Genomic DNA, 23891 nt, shown 5'->3' with positions numbered 1-23891 from the left:
CAGGCCCCAGCAGTTGTGGCGCACGGGCTCAGCTGCTCTGCGGCATGTGGGATCTCCCCGGACCGGGGCTCGAACCTGTGTCCCCTGCATTGGCAGGCCGACTCCCAACCACTGTGCCACCAGGGAAGCCCCCTAGCTCTGTATCTTTGAGCAAGTGACTAAACAACTAAAAGTCTGTTTCTTTGTCTATAAAATGAGAAAGCCTGACTAAATCCATTTTAAAGGCCTCTTCCAGTTCTATCATTCTGTCGTTCTGTCTCCCCCATCCCCCATATCTTCAACTTCTCTCTCTCTTCTAGGTCAGCCCCCTTTCCTTCTCAAGGCGATCATGTCTCTTTCATAGCAATATCAAAAGCCAAAACAAAACCTTCTCCCTTCCCTTGTTTGGTCATTCTAAAAATATTGACTAAGCATCTTCAGCAGACAAATAAACAAGCATTTGCAGTCTGGTCAAGGGCTGTAAAAAGGGCAAGCACAAAGCACACATCACCCAAGAGGCTCGATGGCTGGGGATGGGAGGTTCAAAGAAACTTCACGGATGTGGTGGTGTCTGTCTAACATCCCATTTCTTTCTTCCATTCTCAGTGAAGCTCCCTGAAGGAGTAGCCTATACTTGGCCTTCCTTTGCCCACTTCCCATTCACTCCTCGAGCCTCTGCATACAGTCCCACCACTTCAATGACCCCAACTTCAGTGTGGCCGCCAGTGGCCTACATGTTGCCAAATTCAATGGATCATATTAAATTCTTCTCCCACTTATTTCCTTACTTGGGATCAACACTGTTGATACAAACTCCTTCTGGAAACTCCCTCCTCTCCTGGCCACCACAACACTGCTCTCTTCTCTGATCATCTCTTACCCCTTATCTCTCTGACCATGTCTCGTTAATCTTCCTAAGTTCCCATTCTTTATGTTCGCCTCCCCTTAAATGACGGTGCTCCCCAAATTCTACCCTTGGTCTTGTGTTCTTTTTTCACACAGTCTCTTTGGATGAGCTCATTAATTCAAAAGCTTTACACTACTGTCTCCCTGCTAATGATACCCACATTATATCTCCAACTCTGTCTTCTCCTCTGAGCTTTAGACTCAGACATCCAGCTGCCTTTTGGACATATCCACCTGGCTCTTCCACGAACACTTCAAACTCAATGTGCCCCAAACTGAAATCATTGTTCTCCTCCCAGATAAGATGATTTTCCTCATTCTCCTATATTCTCAATATCAGTTCATGGCTCAGCTAGCCAATTAGTCATCAAGCCATAAATATGTGAGCCACCTTTCCTTTTCCTTCCTCTCACCCTCCTACCTTCATTCAGTTCTGCTGATTTATCCCCTAAGTACTTACTGAGGCTGCCCTTTCCTCTTGATCCCTACATGACCAGTGCTCTAATTCAGGTACTCATCCTGTCATCTGGACTATTCTCACAGCGTCTGAACTGATCTCCTCATCTCCAATATTACGCATTACCTTTGAAAAACCAGAAAGACCTTTCAAAAAGAAAAGCTGGCCATTCTACCCACATGCCTTCATTAGTATTCTATCACCTTAAAAATAAAATTTCAAGCTCCACAGTACAGCATACAAGGCTCTCCATAACCTTGAACTTACCAATTCTCTAGCTTCATCTCTCATGTATTCATTCATTCAGTCAAAAGATACTTATTGAGTGCCTACCATGTATCAGGTGCAATTGTAGGTGCTGAGGATACATGGTGAATAAAAGAGATAGTAAACAAGAACTATCAGTAAAATATAGAGTATGTCAGACAGTAGTTAGTGCCAAGAAGAAAAATAAAGTATGGAAAATGAATAGGAAATGTGTGTTAAGGGGCAGAGAATTGCAATTTCAGAAGAATGGCATTCGAGAAAGACTTAAAGGAAGTAAAGGGTCAAAATAGATAGATTAGATAGATAGATAATAGACAGATAGATAGATAGATAGATAGATAGATAGATAATTTCAATGGGAACAGCAGCGTGCAAAGGCCCTAATGGCAGAAGTATGCCTGGCACAAATCCAGGGAATAGCAAACAGGCTTGGTGTCTGAAGCAGAGGGAGCAGGGAGACTAGTCAATTAATCAGAGGGTACAGCAGTACTTTATAGGACATTGCGAGGAGTTACTCAAAGTGAGGAGAGAAGCCATCAAAAGCTATTGGAGGGGTTTAAGGAGAGAAGCAACATGATGACTTAAATTTTAATAGGATCACCCTGGCTGCTATATCAAGATTACAGTGAAAAAGGCAAGGACAGAAAGAGTGAAACAAGTTAAGAGGCTACAGGGAGAATGCAGGCAAAAAAAAGAAAAAAAAAAAGATAATAGGCTGAACCAGAGTAAAAGCAGAGAAGTTGCATCTGCAGTGTATTGTTTCATGAAGGAAAAGCTGGGGGATTTGCTAATGTACTGGATGTGGGATGTGGGAGAAAGTGGGGAGGATGATACTAAGTTTTCTGGCCTGAGCGACTGGGAGAAGGGAGTTTTCATTTACTGAGAAAAATCAGGAGAAGAACAAATTAGGAAGGGAGAAAATCACACTTGATATAGAACAAGGGTCAGAAACTTTTTCTATAAAGGGCCAGATGGTAAATATTTTAGCCTTTGGGGGCCACATATGGTCTACATCACAACTACACAACTCTATCATTGTAACACAAAAGCAGCTGTAGACAATACTTAAATAAATGAGTGTGCCTGTGTTTCAATAAAACTTCATTTATGGATACTGAAACTTGATTTCATACAATTTTCACATCACGAAATACTGTTCTCTGTTGGTTTTTTCCAACTACTGAAAAATGTAAAAACCATTCTTTGTTCACATGTCATGCAAAAACAGGTAGAGGCCACATTTAGTCTGCTGATCCCTGGTATAGAACGCATTTAGTTTTCAGCAATACCGCCTATGTCTTCTAACATTTAATTCAGTGCTTCTTCCATGATGCCATAATTATTCACGTGAAGTGGAGGAGGGCATGTCTTCACGGTCCTTACAAAACCAGCTCAGATTTACTCAGCAAGCAAAACAGAGGCGTGGTTACTCCAGAAGATAGCCTCACGACACACAGCGAAATATTATCAAATTTACCAACATTTGATGTACACGCAGCTTCTCAGAAATATACCCATGCAGAAATTGAGAAATACCCTTAAAGGTATACAGAACCTTCACTCCAGTGTTAGAAACAAACAGAAACTTCTTAGCATTAGACGGCATAAAGACTCAAGATTAATTATTATGGGGTGGAGAGAGATAAAAGTAGAAAAATAAACTGTGTTTGTGAAATTGACAGAAAGCTTTTTAAAGAAAATAATTGGTCTTCTCCAGGGAGTTTCAAATGTTTAAATTTGAAGCTTAAGCTTTTTTTTTGTAAGTAGATTCACTTTAAAAAGAAAAGAGTCAGCACGTGGAAAAAAAATTCTAACAGAATAGATGTGTAGTCAAAAAAATGAAAAAGTTTAACAAAGGAAAAGGAGGAACTATCCCTTACACGTTTGGTTAAATACCATGAGATTTCTTGAGACAAAGCCTATCCTGTGATCTTAGGTAGCCCAACGGCAGTTTGATGATACAATCAGTTGCACAACAAATAATGTCTTTAGAAAATCATCTTTGAGAAGTCAATTCTGACTTTCAGTGCGTTCAATGGCTTGTAAAATGTTGCGGTTAGTATCAGTAGCTATGGCATCTGTCAGACCCAGGGAAGATCTCTGGGCAACAGTTTATTAACTGCATAATCCTATTAAGTTGCCTAAAATCTCCAGGCTTCACTTTCCTCATCTGTAAAGTGGGGATAAAGATACCTACCCCACATAATATTAAATGGGATAACACTATAAAACCTTTAAGTTTTAACCCTGAGTGCCTGGTCCAGAGTAAATGCCCAATAAACAGGAATTAAGATATTCTTAGATACAATATGTTAAAATTCTCTCCTATATTTCCTAAACCTTGCAATTAGAGATTGGGATAAATGTCAAAACCAGATGACCGAAAAAATGCAAACGCCCTACCATTCCCTGACTTTACATTTAGAAAACAGTTAGGATACCATACCTTCTCAAAGGCACACTGAGGGTTTCTGCAAACAGCAGGTTTGCAGATAATGATATCACCATGGCAACGGCAGTTCTGGCATGAATCAGGCTTCCAAACGGTGGCATCCTGCAAAGAAGCATAAGCTCTGAGTTAAAAACTGATCAGTCAAGGTACGAGCACAAAAACGTGGTACCATCAACAGTCCTACAGCTTGAGCAATTAAAAGGCAAAGGAAAGTCACGGACACACACGGTGCTTGCTGGGCATTGATTAACCCCGGAGAGGCAATAAAAGCAGTCTAATCCATTTCACCACAGTCAACCCACGTAGCCAAAGACAAGGGCATGCAGCAGGGAGCTGTCAATACCCAGAGTAAAAACAATCGATTGGACTGAAACCTCAGGAGGACAAGCTGCTCTCAGACTTGAGGTTTCTCTTTGCTGTTAACTAGCAGACACCACTGGAGCATGTTCAAAGGAAAATGACACTTAGACTAGCACTAACCAGCATCCTAAGAGCAGCTTGTGCCACTAGATACTATCAGCACCTCACACTTCACTTCCCAGTTCTTTGCTACTACATCCCCCAATGCTCATCTATTCCATGGCTCACCTTTACCTCTGATGGGATAAAGTACAGACCCCATGATGTGGCGCTCGTCTCTCTCCCTGGCCTCGGGAAATCTCACAGTTCTGAGACTTTCATCCACTCTAGTTGGTCAAGCCATTGGACAGCCCCAGCCTCCCTTATCTGGCCTCACAGCTTACCCTCTACCTGGATCCCCGCTTCTCTGTGACTCCCCCAAAGAGAGCTTGCAAAGCAATACACTTCTTTCAAGCCTCAACCTCAAGAACAAATCATTTCCTAACCCTTAATCCTGCACACTGCACCCTCCACTCAGGTGCGGCTCCTCGTGGCTTCTCTGTGACCCCACTGTGTCCTGCATACCCTGCCACGCTTCACTGCAGTCATCTACATTCCTGTTATCCAGGCTGGACCAGACTGTGAGCACCCAAAGCAGGCACCGTCCTGGGCCCAGCACACTGTAGGTCCTCTAAACCAAGAGCTCACAGTTCACAAGTCGCTTAGTGAAGGCTCTGTCCTCCTTTCTATACTTCCTCATCCTTTGGTCCTCAAACAATTGAAGTGCTACTCAAATACTTTGGGGAGGAGTAAGGGAAGTTTCTAAACTCTTGATAGAGTCATCAGAATATTAGCACTCAACCTGAACTGGGATGAGCTGGGAAAATGATGGATGCTAGCAAAGGATGCTTTCACACAAAGGCAGACAACAAATGTGACGGTTAAGTTCAAGTGTCAACTTGGCTAGGCTATGGTACCCAGCTGTTTGGTCCAGATTTACATGGATTGTGCACAACATTCTCAAGTCATCCTTTTGTGTTGAGAAATGTTAAATGTATAAGCTTTTAGAGAATGTGCTTCAAACCAAAAGTCATTTAAGAAATATAAAACATATCTGAGGTAGCCTACATTTCCAGTGGCTAATTCATAAAAAATTTGAGTCAAAAATGTAAAATAGGTAGCTAGTGGGAAGCAGCCGCATAGCACAGGGAGATCAACTCAGTGTTTTGTGACCACCTAGAGGGGTGGGATAGGGAGGGTGGGAAAGAGACGCAAGAGGGAAGGGATATGGGAACATATGTATATGTATAACTGATTCACTTTGTTATAAAGCAGAAAGTAACACCCCATTGTAAAGCAATTATACTCCAATAAAGATGTTAAAAAATAAAAAATAAAAATAAATAAAACCTGACTTGGAATACCTCTGAATTTCTTTCTCTTTATTGTTACAGCATATTCTTCTGAAATTGGCAATAGTGTGCCAACTACAGTCTACTCTCAACCCAAAAAGCAATGACAAATAGGTGAGGGAAAAAAAAAATTTCAATCTCAAGCACAAGGTAATATATGTTCCCTGCTGATTTAAGAAAACGATATCAGCTTCAGGATACAGATTAAAAGAAAATGACAACTTCACAAAGTCGGCAACTGCTGTTTATTGATCACTTATGCTGACAGGAAGTGCTGGTAGGAGAAGGCCCTTGTGGTGCTGGAGGAGGGTGGCCTCGTTTGCTTTCCTGACCTCCGCGATCACCCTGGAGAGTGGGCCCAGCAGAGAGGTAGGCAACTGCACATCAACGCTATGCAAAGCTCTTACAGGAACGGCAACGCTATGAAGCTGGCACTCTTATTATCATGACTATTCCCACTGAACACATGAGGAAACAAGACGTGAGAGACTGAGCAATTTGCTCGAGTTCACGAAGCTGTAGGAGACCTACGAACTCAGGCTCTGGAGCCAGGCTGCTGGACTTGACTCCTGGTGTCACCATTCATTAATGGTGACACCAGTGAGTCCGTTATCAAGGTGTCTGTGTCCCAGGTTCCTCATCTCTAAAGTAGGGATGATAAAGTATTAAACTCAGAGGGTTATTGAAAGGATCAAATGAGATGATTTGCTTAGAGAGACTTGAACAGTGCTTGGAACTTACTAAAGGCCCATTAATTTATTTTTAATGTTATTTATTTTTAATCCAAATGCTTCCTACAGTGTCACAGGCATTTAGAAAATATCTTCTAAACATTTCCTTTCCTCAGAGTGAAAACATTCCCCTAAGTACCTTGACTTTCCCATCTTCCCACTCCAGCCTACAAAGGCAAAATGGAGTGAAATTATTACTTAATTAGGACCCCCTAGCACTGAAAAGACCCAGGATGTTGCATTAGAAGAAAGGAATGAATCCACAGGTTGCATTTTCAAGACGACTTAGGTAATTGGTAAAGCCTCTGTAACCATGAACCCATCTTCCTTTTCACTTAGACCTCGGATGACCATGCGAGCTCCATGAACTAGCTTCAGCTCAGTGTGGCTCTAAGATGCCTGTCATCGCTACTCTCTCCAGATGTGGCATTCTTCCACCAGGCATCAAGTTCTTCCCTATACCTCAACTATTTCCTCAGTTACTCTAGCCTCCAGAATAGTCCATTATACCTTTTCGCAGCTCTCAATCACTGGACTCAGCTTACTGAACTCTAAACAGGATGTTCTAAAAACATGAAATAATTTTTCACTTTCATTCATAACATTCATTATGTTAATTCAAAGTTAAATTTATCTGGGTCCAGGAAGCATTCAGTTTGTTCACATATCTGTCTTTCCACTAGTCTATGACTCTCCAAGGAAGGAGAGCTTGCTTTATTCCTTTCTGTACAGCCCCTTCACCTAGCACGATTCCTGAGTGTTGGCTGAATTCATTAGTGAACAACCCTGAGTACTTGCTTATCCTCAAGAAAATATCTATCCCCATGACTTGAGATACCCCAGTTAGGACAAGATGTCTTGAGAAAACAATGTTTAAGTAACATCACTACAAAATCCCCATGATGTGGAAGGCTATTATGTCACTGGAATCAAACTACAAAGAAAAATTTTCTTCATCTAGGCATTGTCAAAAAACTTCCTTATATTAATGTCCTCATAGAGTCAATAATTTATGGTTAATTTTAAATAAAATGAGCCCTTTGCCAAGGCCTAGATAGATGGCCATATATTTAATGAATCAATTTCTATGGTGCCATAAAATTGCTTTATGAAGGTAGGGATGCTAGAGTGCCTCAATCGCTTAAACTCTGGATAAAGCCATAAAGACCAAAAAAATAACACTGTGAAGTAAATTTTACAGATTTTCCATGTTACCATTGTAATTCCGTCACTTTATAATCCTCTCTTCCAATCTAACACACTCTGCAAAAGGAAGGGTCTTATAATAGTTTTTCACTAGAATATAGATTAAAGGATTAAATTATGACAAACCTAAAAAGCAATCTAAATGGCTTTTAATATTTTTAATAATAAGTGAATAAAGTGTTCTTGTAGATAATATAGTGCCTTCATCCCTAAATACCTTACAGTAATAGCAAGGTGCTTTATAAAAAACAACAAAAACTATTTCACTTGGTTAAATATTTATTAAACATTTGTTTAATGCTAAAAATAAACAGTGACTATATCCCTCATGAGTATTCAAATTTCTGGGGGGATATTATTTATAGTGTTCTATAATAGCAGTATATCAACTATCGACATACATTTTCTTTCACCTGAATGTTATAATAACCCTATTTTAGGTATTGATTAATTCATCTCATTTTAAATCCCCTTAGCTTCTTAGGCCAAAAATGAGAAAGGAGGAGTAAAGCAACCCCAAAGTTGTGCTTTTAAATTACAAAATAGTATATAATGCCTTTTTATCATTAAAATATATTTTTGTGCATGGAAACAAAGTATGGAATAATACAAACCAGTAAGCGAAGGGGGGTCATTCCTGGGTGAGGATCCTTGATTTTTTTTGTTTTTTCCTTTTTCCTTATCCATATTTTCTATTTTTTCAATAACAAAATATGCAACTTATGTGATCTTGTAAAGGTACTTTCAAAATATAAGATAGAAAAACCAAAAATGTGGTGCCCTTTTTCCTGCCAACCATAGGTACATAGCATCTGGGCTTTGGAGTTGAACTGGCAATGAGGGGAGGGGAGTTAAATAAAACCACCCACCAAATACCTAACAGTGAGCCATTCAGCTACACTTCCTATGTTATCCCCAAACCTCCTTGCAGTCAGTAAGATTTTAAAAAATTAACTGTGTTCTCTACTTGTCCTTCAAAGCAATGAAAGGACCAAAATATTCCACTGGGCCTTGTGTCTTCATTTCTGGAGGTTCATTTTCCTGACAAGTCTGGTTTTCAGGAAAGATAATCCATATGAAAGGGTTCTTTGACCCAGCTCCAGCTCGGACACAGAAATCATGGTTCTTGTTTGTCAAGAAACCATAAAGGAATGAATCAATAACTTTCATAAGGTTATTTCAGAGTTCAATTCCTTACCCAAGTGCCCTTCCTCAGACAGCTTAGATAAACAATACCTTTTTCATTTGGTCTCATTTTCAAGTTCATGTGAAGCTCCTCATCCAGCCCCAAATAAAAAGGAGCGGAGGACACACTGCTAAGAAAAGATGAGTCCTTGTATTTACATCAAATTCTCCCCTTTCAGGAGGGACTAATACAAGCCAATGCCAAATAAAAGAGAAAATGGTGATCCACTTCCTGTTTGAGACCTATTTCAAAGGCTTGCTCCATACAATACCCCCTTATGGAGTTTGTTTTGCACACCAAGGGCCTAAGTAGTTTCGCATTTTGGCCTCCTGGAGTGATTAGCTTGTACCTGATCTCCTCCTGCTGTTGTCTTAAAATGATAAACCTGAAGGCATCAGCCATAAGAAGATCAACTTAGATACAGAAGCAACAGCATGACTCACAGATGAAAAGATAGCTGCTATACATAACTGAAAATGTCTTTGTTCAGTTGGCTGACAAGAGACCCTGAACAGCATGGCAAGTTAACATTATGTTCTTGTACATGTCTTCTTATAATAGTGCACTAACATAGATGGAGGGAGAGCAAGGAAAGGAAAGGGAACAAGCTACCGCCAAGGGCCAATACTTCTCCAGATCTGCCACACATTCAGTGTCTCATGGCCCCTCCCAGCATCCTGCGGACAAGGCATCACTACCCTATCTTATCAATGAGGGAATAGGGCACGAAAAGGCTGAGTGAATTGTCCAGAGCACATCCAGTAACAGGTGGATCTGGGATTCAAACCCATCCTTTTTCTTCTTTGCTACACTGTTATCATATAGCAACAGTAAGAATGAATGCTTTAGTGTATACATGTCAATCCCAATCTCCCAATTCATCACACCACCACCACCCCCTGCCACTTTCCCCCCTTGGTCTCAATACGTTTGTTCTCTACACACTAATACATATAAAATGTATAATTAATAAGAAACTGCTGAATAAAAAATAAATTAAATTAAATTTAAAAAAGAATGAATGCTTTATTATATATATGTGCCTTATTTTATATACATAGTGTGTGTATAGATAGATAGACAGATAGATACTGTAGAGCAGTCTTACCATTTCAAGTCACTCTTACTTCCACTTTCTCACTTTAATAGGCCAACGAGGTGAGGCACCCTAGGGCAGTGCTGCTAAATTTACAGAGGAAAGGACTGTGAGGTTAAGTGACTTACCTGCCTAACAGGCTCCCCAAGCCTCCAACAGCACACTCCCACCCCTCTTAATCTAACTTCCACACATCCTCCAAGTCTCAGTTGAAATATCACTTCCTTGGGGAGGACTTCTCTGCCTCCGCGACTAAGTCAATATTTCCCTGCTCATGTTCCCAAAGCTCCCCCTACTTCCAAAAAGCCAGTCTATTCCTCCAAGTTCTATTTGGCACAGAAAAGACAAAGGAGAAAGAGAGCACCTTCTGGGTTCCAGATACTTTGGCACATTCACATCTTTCATATTTCCTCCTAAAATATTTTGAGATACATATTATCATATCCCCATTTTACAGATAAGGAAACCAAGGTTCTGATAGGTTAGGTGATATTCCCAAAGCTTGTAAGTGACTGTACTTATATATATATATATATATATATATATATTTTTTTTTTTTTTTTTTTTGCGGTACTTGGGCCTCTCACTGTTGTGGCCTCTCCCGTTGTGGAGCACAGGCTCCAGACGCGCAGGCTCAGAGGCCATGGCTCACGGGCCCAGCCACTCCGTGGCATGTGGGATCTTCCCGGACCGGGGCACGAACCCGCGTCCCCTGCATCGGCAGGCAGGCTCTCAACCACTGCGCCACCAGGGAAGCCCAATTGTACCTATATTTGAACCTATGGCCATTTGATTTTGAAACATACATTTTTCCCACCACACCCACATCTGTATCCACAGCATTGGTCTATGGACACAAAGTTATACAGCACACTAGCTCAAGTAGCAATGCCAAATGCCAATATGGTAGAGTGGATAAACTTGGGTTCAAATACTGATTCAATTACTTCTTAGCTTTGGGAACTTAGACAAATCTTAGCTTTTCTGAGTCTCCATTTCCTAATATATAAACTAAGGGTAAGATAGGACCCAATGGGGTGACAGTGAAGGTGAAATAAACTAATGTACTTACTTAGCACAGTGACTGGTGCATAGAAAGCACTAAATAAATGTTAGCTATGACTTTGGTCACTTGCCACAATCTTAACAAGTTGACCACGGTATTTTCAGTGACAGAGGGAACAGTTGTAGCATTTAAAGCTTTAGAAAAATCCCTCCAGCCTCCAAGATAAGGGGAAGTTAACTTTCCCACTGCTTAAATGTTTACAAAATATCCCACTATAGAGTGCTGTGGAAACTATATTCCTGGAGTAGTACACACACACACACACACACACACACACAAAAGGAACGCTGCAAAATATAGAATAAGATTAAGCACCCAGTGAATGTGCTCACATTCCAAATTCTGAAGCAATGGAAACACAGGCTTAGCTCTTCTATTTTTACACCCAGCTTTCCATTTGTTCTAACACAATCCTGTTACAGTGAAAGCCCAAACTAAGAAAACTCCAGTGACAAAATAACCCTCATAAATTCCAGGAGATGTTAACCACAGAAAAAGTTCTAAAATGAATAAAAAGTCTTCCTCATATTTCCACTTTAAGTAGTCCAGATACTAGGGAGACTCTAGTACAGCTTAAGCTTGAAATTGCTTTTTTTTTCTCTAACAATTCGGCTGTCAAAGACTTCATTTCCTATTCCTAAGGCAAATGAAGAAAAAAAATTAAACATTCAAAATGTTTGGACATGAAATTAACTTATAGCTATACCATTATCTCTGATATTAAAATTATTTATTTTCTTGTCTTCCTCCCCCAATAGATCATTATCATTTGTTCTATAATTAGTTTTTTACGTCTATCTACCTCCCCAAGAGTAAAGACAATTTCTTTACATAGAGGTGGCTTTGTATTCCCATAGTAACTGAAATATGTCAGGCACTTATAATGATTTTGACTGAGTTAATGAATGAATGGATGGGTGGATGGATAGATATTCCCAAATTTAAATAATTGCTGGCAATTTTGTGATGTAATTGCTGAAAGTCAAACACACAGACAACAACACTTCACTCTCCACGCTGCTCTTGCAGCTGCAGTAGCCATTTTCAATATGTGCTGTTTGAGATCCAGCCTTCTAGACCTATGTCTCCGTTAAGACCTTTGCTCTAAAAGGGCCCATCTATTTCTGCCTGAATGCTAGCCTTGTCTGACTGATGCTCTTGTGTTCCAGCATGTCAAAGCTGTATCACAGCATTTGAAGCTATGCAGCAAAACCTTCATCCCTAACTTTTTCCTCTAGCCAGCCTCTTGGCAGCTGATCTAGTTAAACTGACCACCCAGTAAATGGTTGGGAGTTGTACTGATGCTCACATTCAACTATATAAAGCCACACCCTACTACGTCTGTTGTCAGGCCCAGCAGAGGCCCTGAGTCAAAGGCAGCATCACTGGTGACCAGTCTTCACTATTTAATGTAAAACAGGCTCCTAAACAGGGACTATGCCACTCCAAGAGGCATTTAAAAATTTGCTCCGAAGAATGAAGGTTAGGATGCTACTGGCATTTAATAGACAAGGATCATAAATTCCAGATGTCATGTAATGAGCAAGACATTCCTGCAGCAAGAAAAACTGTCCCACTTCCATATGACTTTCAAATGTCCCACAAAACATTCATGTCAATGAAAAATCTGTTTATAGTTATCTGATTATATATCTTAACTGTTCCTATCTGTTTTACACATAAACATAAAGAATTTACTGAGTGGTAATAACATACACTGAATTGTCCAGGAACTTAACTACCATGTAACTCAAAGAAAGATGGTACATTATTTTGTTTAGAACTTTACGAAGATAACAGAAGACAATGAAAACATGTATTGGAGATTTTTTAAAACTATGAATATTTCATCAGATACAATATCTACAAACATAATTAATTTGAAATTTAATTATGGACAGCTAACTTCTCCACAAAAAAAAATGGTGAAAGTTAGAAGACAAATATTTAAAGTGAGAAACAAAAACAACCCCAGCAACTTAGAATTCTATACCTAGCAAACATATCCTTCAACAATGAAAGTAAAATAAAGATGTTTTAAATTAATAAAACCTGTGAGAATTTGTCACCTACAAATTCAAACTAAAAAAAAAATACTAAAGGAAGTTCTTTAGGCAAAGAAAAAATGATTCTAGATGGAAACACAGTAATGTAGGAAGGAATTTTGAGTAATCAAAAGGTCAAATAAGTGAGTAATCTAAATAAATAACGGTACAAAACAAAAATGCTAACATCTTGTGGGATTTAAAATATATGCAAGTTTAAAATGCCTAATAACAATAATACATAAGATAGTAGAGGGACAGAGACTGTCATACAGAGTGAAGTAAGTCAGAAAGAGAAAAACAAATACCGTATGCTAACACATATATATGGAATCTAAAAAAAAAAAAAGAGAGAGAGAAAGAAAATGGTCAGAAGAACCTAGGGGCAACACGGGAATAAAGATGCAGACCTACTAGACCATGGACTTGAGGATACGGGGAGGGGGAAGGGTAAGCTGGGACAAAGTGAGAGAGTGGCATGGACATATATACACTACCAAACATAAAATAGATAGCTAGTGGGAAGCAGCCACATAGCAGAGGGAGATCAGCTCGGTGCTTTGTGACCAACTACAGGGGTGGGATAGGGAGGGTGGGAGGGAGACGCAAGAGGGAGGAGATATGGGGACATATGTATATGTATAACTGATTCACTTTGTTATAAAGCAGAAACTGACACACCATTGTAAAGCAATTACACTCTAATAAAGATGTTTAAAAAAAAGATAGTAGAGGGATAAATAAAGCTGAAGTGTTTCAAGGTTCTAGTATTAGTTGGGAAGAGATAAATAAAAGGATTACTACATATTGTAATCACTAGGATAACCATTAAAGGATTAGTAAAAGCATGTATAACTAACAAGCTAATGGGAAATTAAATATAAAAATGATTAGATTGATCCAAAAGACAAAAAGAAAAAACAAAGAAAAATAGAACAGAAGTGACAAATAGAAAACAAATAGTAAGATGGTATATATAAACCTTAAAATATCAGTGATTACACTGAACAAAAATGTTAAAAGATAAAGATTGTCAGACTGTATAAAAACAGAGCAGTGGATACAATAGCATTGAGAGCCTTTATCATAAAATATCAACTGAATTTCTCAAAGTAAAACCCCAATATGGATATAGGTATATTTGTATGTATTTATACCTCTGCCTCAGTCAAAATAGGATTTCAGAGACCAACTCCTTTAAGAATTCAATTCACCAAGAATTTATTGAGGATTTATCATTGTGCTATACAATATGGAAGATATCAAAAAATACAGCCCAAACCAGAGACAGAAGAATACAACTCAGTCCCTTATATTTGCCCTTGAACTTGAAATACAGTTAAAGAAGCAAGACTTTTGAAACAATTAGAGAACAAAGCAAAAGACAAGAACTGGAGAAACAGCCTAGTATAGAATAAGAGCACTGGACTAAGAGTCAGAACCTGCTTTTATAAAGCTGGGCACACGAGACAAGTCACTTGCGTGGATCTCAGATCCTCATCCATAAAATTCAGAGAGTGGACTACATCATCCATAATCTAGAGATGGATTTTGGAGTCAAACAAATCTGGGTTGGAATCTAGCTCCCTGCCTTAATAATTACAGAACCTTAAGCAAGATAATTATCCTGACTCAGCCTCAGTTTCCTTTTATGTAAAAAGAATTAAGATGATAAAACCTACCCGGGAGGATAAATTAGGTAAGACGTTTGCATTTATTGGCACAGTGCCCCGAACTCACAGGGTAGAGCAGAGGCTTCCACTTCTCCAACCTCAGACCTTTCCTCTATCCAGACAAATCTCTCCGTGACCTCTGTTACTCAGAAGGATCATCACTACACCCCTGTGCAGAATTTATAAAGTAGTCCATCAGCTGCTGGATTTTTTTCTCATGTGTGCATTTCATGACCATGTTCAACCATATACCAACCACTCTTCATAACGTTTCAAAATACAGTACCATAGGGGTAATTGCTTTTTTAAAACAATCAAACATACGACTTCCCAAAACCCTTTTAAAATGTCCAGTATACAAGTTATATGTCCATACAATACTGACAGCTACTATTTACTAAGCAACTATTAACACATATATATAACATATGTGTATGTATATATACATATATGTGTATATTATAAGTGCATGTGTGTATGTGTACGCCTATAAAATACATGCTACATATGTATTACATATGTGTATATATATGTATTTATATGTAACTTTTAATCCCCACCAAAAAAATCCTATAAATTAGTTATTATTGCTCCTGTTCTACAAGTAAAAAATTGCTTTAAAAACCCAGAAACTTAAAGAAATTATTTGGTCAGTTATTGTACAACTGGTGAAACCAGAATTTGAAGCCCAGACTGCTTGGTGTCAAGAACCATGCTCTTTCAACTGAAAAATGATAGTTCTGATGAGAACAGCTCTCAATAGGTTTAAGCATAACCGATCAAGGGACCTAACTGACTTTGGCTGCTGTTGCCACCTCCCACCCCATCACACTGCAGCTGGCAAGGATTTCGGGGAGGGAGGGAATCAGGGACCAACAAGGGCAGCTAGCCCTCCCTCGGCAATCTCACTCTCAACATCTTACTGAAGACCGTGAGCTTCTAAGGAAACAAAACTAGTTTCCCCTCTGGAAATGTTTGAGGAAGCTTCCTATAAAGCCACATGGCATAATAAAATAATAATGATATAGCTATAAAACTGTACTAGATAACACTGCTCAAATCAACTTTCTGAATCTTGGCAAATGAGAAGAGTTTAATGATTACTTAACTGCTGCTATTTCCATTTCCCAGGTCCATAGTGGAAATATTCTTCTAAATTTCTTCCATTTCCCAGGTTCATAGTGGAAATGTTCTTCTAAATTTCTAAGTCAGAGACAGTAAACAGCTGTTATCACTTACACCAGCTCTGGAAAGAGTGATTTGAAATGCTGTGTTGAGGGGGATCCTGAAGCTCTGTCCAGGTAGGTTAAATGAGAAAGATTACTATTGTCTGCCACATGCTCAGGGTTAAGTTATGGGAAGGAGTAGAAGTTAGCTGTGCCATATGTTCCCAGATGCTAAAGCCAACATAATCTACCCTAAAATATTGTTCGCCACTGTTACTTGATCCATGAATTAAAGTGGGAAAGAAAAGCAAAGGAAAAAAAAAGAAAACTGGCTGGGTGAAAACCCCTGAGATGATCAACTTTAATGATGAAGTAATCAACTACAGTATACTTTTCTTGTTTTTCCATTAAGCTATTCAACTTTTTCCCGACATGTAAACCTTTCCTTATTCCTAACTGGTTTACGAAATAGGCTTCTGTGCTGCCTCAGCTACTGTTCGCAAGAACACCCTGGCACAGGCCACAGCTGGCATATGAGGTTAATATCTTCACCTCTGGGAACATGGATCCTACTCCCATTCCAAACCAAGAGGAAATTAACTGCCAGTTCTGATGGGAACGACATATTGACTAAGTACTTAGACCAAGCAATCGACTCCCGCAGTCAGCAAGATACAGAGTGGTTGTATTCTCTAACAACACAAGAATGCTTGATTAGATTTGCTTCAAGCCTCACTGTTTGCCAGGAAGCCATTGAAAAGAAGCAGGTATCAGGTGTCTCCAAGGAAGACCCTCCCAGGGTTCACTGTTAAATCCAGAGGCAGAACCCAGAGCAATTACACTCCTGGTACAATTACCAGCATCACCCACTCCCTGCCAAGTGAGGAGACTTGGCAGCTGAATAATATAGCTTTCATTTTACATTTCCACTCCAATTAGCTGAGAGTACTAGTCAATTGGCTGAAGAAAACAAAATGCAAGGGAAGTTGAAAGGCCTCTATGTGATTTACAGAGCTGTGCCTTCAAGAACAATGATGAGACGAAAGGGACTGAAAAGAGAATTAGGGGCCCCACCGCAACAAAAGGGCAGGCTGCAGGCAACCCACAGGTGGGATGTACAGTTTAAATGGTGCACCAGAGATATTTAAGCTTAACACCCGTCCCAACTACTGTTTGTTTGACTAATGGCAAGAGAATTAAAGTGCCGCCCCTGTAAGGTCTGGCTGGGACTTATTAACATCATACAGCACAGACACGCAACTTCTAGCCTCCCTTGTCCTGCCACACAGTCAACATTTACAGAGAAGTTACTGAACTGAGTGCAAAGTCCCGTAGTGCTTAGGAGCTGTTAAAGCAATAGACAATGAGTTTCCGGGGGGCACTCAGTCTTGTCAGTAATGCAATGAAATGCACACAGGAAACAAGGAGACCATACAGTAGACAGTGGGGAGGAGGCATGGTTGCAGTAACGTTGAATAACTAAGCCATTAGAATCTGCAGACCAGCGCCAGAATCCTAGGTGAATCCCACAGAGGGGTTCTTATAGATTCCACTGGAGTCCTCACAAGTTCTGGCTGGGTAACTCCAAGAACTCTTCCAGAGCTGAGCAGAATCAACCAGTGCCTTAGGCCCAGTAACAGGCCACACTGAACCTGGGCAAGGTTCCATGGTGCTGCCCTGCTCTCCTAGATTCTTTCAGAGCTTACGGGAGGCCAGTGACAGCCCTGTAGACAGACTGGGAAATTCTGTCTGGTTGCACTGTGGATGAGCCTGAGATTTCCAGCACCCTTGGGGGAATGATTCCATTAAAGACAGAGCATACATTATAATTTGTTTCCTGGGTTTCATCCAAAATATACAATTTCAGCCTTTATCCATTTTTGGCCCTGGGATTGACATTTAATATAGAGTGGAGGGGTTCTGTGATCTTGTTCCAAAGCTGAATGTCAAATGTAGGAAAGAGGAAGCGTCCATTCTGCAGATCAGGGGTTGCCACCTTCTTCTTGGTGGCTTAGGACCTCATGACTCTGTAGAACCTCATGTCCATGAACCATGTTGCTCAATGTACACCGGGTGGTTCGACCTGGACCCCATTCTAAACGTGGGAAGATGGTCAGCCATGCATTTCAAAGAATGAATTGGGAAGGTGGAATCTCTGTAGAAACAGCATTTGGGGAATGAGAGTACTTTCCAAAGCACAGCAAAATATTTAGTGAGAGCTAACAGACAACTCTTACAAATGCAGTAAATAGCATTCTATTGAGCTATTCTGAATAAGAAAGACAGAGCATAGGCAAAATTTTTTTAAGTTTCTAATACATATGCAAAAATACTCTCAAGTAATTTTACTTAAACTATCAGTTAATCAGCCCAGAAGCTGCATATCATGTTAACTCTGTGTACATACAGGGATTTGTTACAGAGAAGGGGGAAAGAATCTTAAAATGCTACCAGAGACCACCAAAGGAATTTGGTATTTTTAATCTTTATAATAAATTCTATATTCCCACTTTTTTAGTTAGAAAAAAAAGATAGTTGGTCACATATAACTTTTTTATAATAAACGTGTTATTTTCTTTTAAAAGAAAAAAAATGCTACTAGAGAAACTGAGTCCCCCTAAAACCAAGTTCCCCTGCTGAGTCTGTGATTAATTTCTGTATCCAAACTTTATTCTCTTTCTTGTCCCGCCTGTGTTGCCCTCAGAATTGAGAAGTATCAAAGAAAAGTGGAGATTGAAACTGAACAGGACACTCCCGAGTATAAAAGCCTCTCCATGTCCTCTGTTTCTTGTTTGTAGAAAACAGACTTTGGTCTCCTAATCCTTCCCTGAGTTCCAAAGAGCAAACTTAACAGTTACTAATTAAGAAAGCGAGGGAATGCAGAAACAGAGGAAAAGCAGTCAAGAAACAATAATTCAGTGATAAAACAGGGTCCTAGTTTCTCCTCAAGGGATATACATAACAATCTGACACACATATTTGAGTTGTTCTGCAAGAACTAAGACCCCCATCCAGGTGGAGGATGGTGACTACATGCTGAAACGAGCACACTGACCCCAGACTAGCTGGAACCAGAGGCTGATTATTAAGATTCCCAAAACATCACCCTGTTAGCTCACCACCAACCTATCAGAAGAAAGTCATGCCCCCAGCAACCCTCACCCTAAATGTTGCCTTTAAAAACTCTTCCCTGAAAGCCATTGGTGAGTTCAGGTCTTTTGAGCACGAGCTGCCTGTTCTTGCTTGGCACCCTGCAAATAAACACTGTATTTTCCTTTACCACAACCAGTGACAGTAGACTGGCTTTGCTGCAAGATGGGCGAGCAGATCGAAGTTTGGTTCGGTAACACTAGTATTCTTGAAATTTCTGAATAGTTTGCACACTGACAAGTTGAGGTGAGCTCCTACATAAATGGATGGAAAAGAGGGAGGAGGTAAAATCCATGGATGCACTAATCTCACACCTTCAAGTTAGATGATTTACTGTTGGAACTGGCTCTGATATCTTATTGCTTTACTCTTCCCTTAGTACAATTAGACTCCACCAAACATGAGAAATGTGCTTAAAAAGGTTCTCCATTTGGCTCCTGAAAAAATACCTTTTCCACAACACAGAAAAATCACCACTACACTTAAGAATAGGATCATAGCTATATACATAGTAAACAGTATATTTTTTGAGGACTTACCTCAACTTAGACTTTTGTGGGCCACTTGCTATCTCTCCTAACTCCTCAATTCAACTTCATCAATGGAGCAGAGAAATAGCATAGACAATACGTAAGTGAATCAGCAGGCTGTGTTCCAATAAAACTTTACTTATGCGGACTGACATATCATTTTGGTGAAATACTTTTCTTCTGATTTTTTGACCATTTAAAAATGTAACACCCAGACATAGACTGGATTTGTCCTACAAGCTATAGCTGGCCAACAGTTGATCTACTGCATAAAATTTGAGAGAGAGAGAGAGAGAGAGAGAGAAGGAAAGACTGGATCAACGAAATAGGCTGTTTGTATGATTCCAGAGGTATAAGTGAAGAAAGATGTTCAGGGTTCTATAGTAAAATAGCACCTTCTGGTCAATTGGGGGTTGATAACATGAGAAGAATCTTCAAAGAGTTAATCGTCTACTCCAACTCACATCACTCCTCTCCCTCGACTCTTGAGCCTGCTGATAAAATTCTAGCCACTGTTCCTGTCCTTGAGCTGTACTAGAAGATATGGGGCAAGCAAGATTGTCATCCCTGTCATCCCTGGAGAATGATGGGCCATCATTACCTGATTTCAGACTGAAAAGGAAAGTATCAGTGCTTGGATACCTGCCTATCACAAAGCAAAGCAACTCATTTTCTGCAGAGAAAACAAAAGGAACTAACTTCTGTCAATGGAAAGAGCCCATCATGAAATTTATTATCTATGGAGCGGCAGCAAAAATAAGCCCAACAAAATGTGAAGTTACCAATGTGTAGCAGTAAGCCAATTACTTATCCTGACATCTCAAGTAAACTCTGGAGAAAGCTCAACCTCGCTACAAAGTTTCTTATTGTTCCTCAAGGATGAAACAGATATTTCATACAAAAATATTTTAAATTCAACACATTATTTAGATGCTTAATTAATTTGACCTGGCAGGTAGCTCCTTTAAAAGCTTTTTTAAAGTACATTTTTGTTTACTACTTTCTATTATTCATCCTGGAAATTGGCTGATATCAACATTACCCATGATCAATTGTTGCTAGGTCTAAAAGAAAAAGCAATTAGGAAATATATTATTTGTTGTTCTACTTCCACTATTTATAAGCAGATAACACATTTTTTGCTTGTTTAAAAAAGTTTCACTGTTCTGATTTTCTAAAACAATGGCTCTTTGGTGTGAAGTAAAACACACTCATGAAATTTCAAAAAGAATTCATTTGCTAATAGACAAAAATGGTCTTAAATGAGGTAGAACTCCATTCTTAAACAAATAATTCACTCTGATAATAGATGTATAAATAGGGCCATAATTCACAGATACGTTAATTGTTCTTCCCTAATAAGAACATTAAATAGCATTTGGTTTATAGCATGAAAAAAACCAAAATCATCTTCAAGATGAGGAAGAGAAAATTCAGCAAAAGAATGCAATTACCAGACAAGTACCTCCCGAATTATATCTGGAGCTGAAATCCCGTATCTGGGAAAAATGAATCCTGAAATTGACAATGTTTCCTCCACTGGGATAGAAAGGAATGTGTCTTTTGTAATTCACAAGTTCTATTTTGTGAACTGAAAGGATAAAGAATTCATTTTAATGACCATTTCCTAAGAAATTTCACATTTTATATTTGGAAAGTCACACAGAGAGAAGGCAGAGTTCAGAATATGTTGAGGCAACCAACCTACATGTATCATCTTCTCTTCAATCCCAAGAGCCAGCTGGCTTCCCAGCCCTTCCCACAGGAAGAGGGTAGCAAGTGGGTTGCTCTGGGCTTGACAGGGTCTGGGACCAACATTTGTTTCAAGATCTCTAGGAAGACTGGTTTGACTGATTCTGAGGCTAACTTTCTATAATTTCAAGAGCAGGGTTAAAATAATGGTGGGTCCAAAATTTCTATGGAGTAATTCTCTTCGATCTGTCCTTGGACAAGATCCGAGAGTTAAGTCAGAACCCAGGTTTCAACCAGGTATCATAGGGCAAACAACGTGCACTTGGCTGCCAGTCCCCCCATTATCTCCTTGATATCCGTTCTGAAACTGCCCAGCTCTGGTTTGGTGCTGCTCTATTTAGGTAATGAACTGTGCTACATTAGGGAAAATGATGGTCTATGCTTCTCCAATCAGAACAGGTTCAACAAATCCTAGCACGTGGAAGCATGTTTCCAGATATACTCAAAACTTACCACTCTCTATGAACAGAAAGTAAGCTTTAGGGCAGTGTAGCGTGCTGTATTTTAAATATAGATCTTTCTAGGACTGTTCCCTTCTCTTTGTGTGTATTCTCCAAAATAAAGCTTCCTAAGAGTCAAATGGAAGTGACCTTGGTGGACAGAATTATCATATTTCATTCAGTGAAATATTAATGTAAAGACTTACAACAATTTTTGTTTTGATATATGTGTTTAAGAGAGAGAGAGAAAGAGATCTTTTAGGTTCGTGAGAGGATAGAAGCTTGCAATAGCTACTGTCCAGTGAACTAATGCTGAGAATCTTACCCAGTACCAGGTAAAACTACTCATAAAAACAGCAGTGACAACAGCAGCGATAGATTAGGTAGACCTTGAGGAATTGCCCTCACAGGCAACAAAATAAACATAGGGACAAGCAGACTAAACTCGAGAGATGAGGAAGGCAATCTCTTATCTCCAAACTGACTCTTCAGTCTGTCCACATCCCCCTGGCTCCACCGCCACCTCTGGTCCAGGCCACGCACATCTCTCACTGGGCTGTGGCTCTAGCCGCCCAAGGCAGCTTACTCTTCTTCCAGACAAACTGCTCAGCAAATTAAAAAATGCAGATTAGCTCATACCATTCTCAAGCTTAAATATGTCAATGGATTCTCACTGCTTTAAACAAACCTCCAAATTCCTTACCATGGCTTCCAGGCCGCTAAAGTTGCTCGGCCCTCACCCCTCTCTGCTCCCCTCTCCAGCCTAGTCCTCTCAGCCTTCCACGGGCTCCTTCAAAATGCTCTCCTGTGGCCTGTTTCCTCTCCCTGCACACTCTCCTAAGGTTTCACCTCCTCGCCTGTGTCCTCCCTGACTGCCCTCTCCAGTGCAGGCCCCTATTATTCTCTACCATGGCTTCCTGTTTCTCTTCATGGCACAGAAAACAACTGGAAATCACTCTGTTTACATCTGTTTCACTCCCTAGAAGGTAAAACCCTGACAGCTAGACCATGCCTGCTTTGTTTACTGATGAACCCCCAGTACTGAGAACTGTCGATATTTATGGAGTGAGAGAATAAATGATGTCCCAATCCTCCTTTCCTCCCTCTCTCTCTCCTATCACAGTGAAGCTCTCCAAGAAATATACCACCCACCAAAGAATATATTCTTAGCTGGCTCATTCATTAAATCATTCCCTCATACACACATTCATTGATGGATTGTCTCTTTAGAGTGAATATATATATATATATATATATATATATATATATATATATATATATATATAAGAGAGAGAGAGAGAGAGAGAGAGAGTCCCTACTATGTTAAAATCATGGAGAAGAAAGGCAGGAAAAGAGGTATTGGTTGTGTTATGACTAAAAATAGGTAAGAATAGCTATATTAATCCATATTCACTTAATTTAAAATGGAACATGGGCCAGATGTTTGAAAGGGAAGTATTCTGGGACGTATCTAGACAGGCCTGGGGTCCCAAACATTTTATATGGAAAATAACCTTGTGTTTTCTCTTCAATTTAATTTTACTATATTCATTCACTCTTCACTCATTCTTTTAACAAATATCTACACTATGTCCCAAGCACTGTGCCAAGTGGTGGGCATACCAGGTCTAGGACAGAAACTGCCCAGGATTTGAAAGAAATGGTGATATGGATCATAGGTCCTGCCATAACTGCAGGGAAGGAGAATACTCAACCAATGGGGGACACCAAAGATACAAGAAAACAACAAGTTCCAGAATAGGAAAAGAACTTTTCACCTTAAAAGAACATTTTACACACACCCACCTTTATAGCAGCACTATTCACAATAGCCCCAATGTAGAAGCAACCTAAGTGTCCATCAATAGATGAATGGATAAACAAAATGTGGTTGTGTGCATACAATGGAGTATTATTCAGCCTTAAAAAAGGAAGGCAATTCTGGCACATGCAGCAACAAGTATGAACCTGAAGACACTGTGTCAACTGAAATAAGTCAGTCACAAAAGACAAATAGTATGTGATTCCACTTATATGA

At 39.6% G+C, this 23891-nt stretch overlaps 1 protein-coding gene across 1 annotated transcript in view; it reads right to left on the bottom strand.

Annotated features, from left to right (window-relative positions):
• FRAS1 (Fraser extracellular matrix complex subunit 1) overlaps window positions 1–23891 on the bottom strand; it is a 446975-nt gene that overhangs the window by 278619 nt on the left and 144465 nt on the right. Inside the window, exon 3 of the mRNA XM_060093094.1 lies at window positions 4056–4163. Within this exon, the coding sequence (XP_059949077.1) occupies window positions 4056–4163 (108 nt within the window). The remainder of the gene's footprint in view (window positions 1–4055; window positions 4164–23891) is intronic.

Source organism: Mesoplodon densirostris, chromosome 1 (assembly GCF_025265405.1).
Source record: "Mesoplodon densirostris isolate mMesDen1 chromosome 1, mMesDen1 primary haplotype, whole genome shotgun sequence".
In the NCBI taxonomy this organism is placed as follows: domain Eukaryota; kingdom Metazoa; phylum Chordata; class Mammalia; order Artiodactyla; family Ziphiidae; genus Mesoplodon; species Mesoplodon densirostris.
Note: the sequence above shows the minus strand (reverse complement) of the source record. Positions and strands in the feature narration are given on the sequence as shown.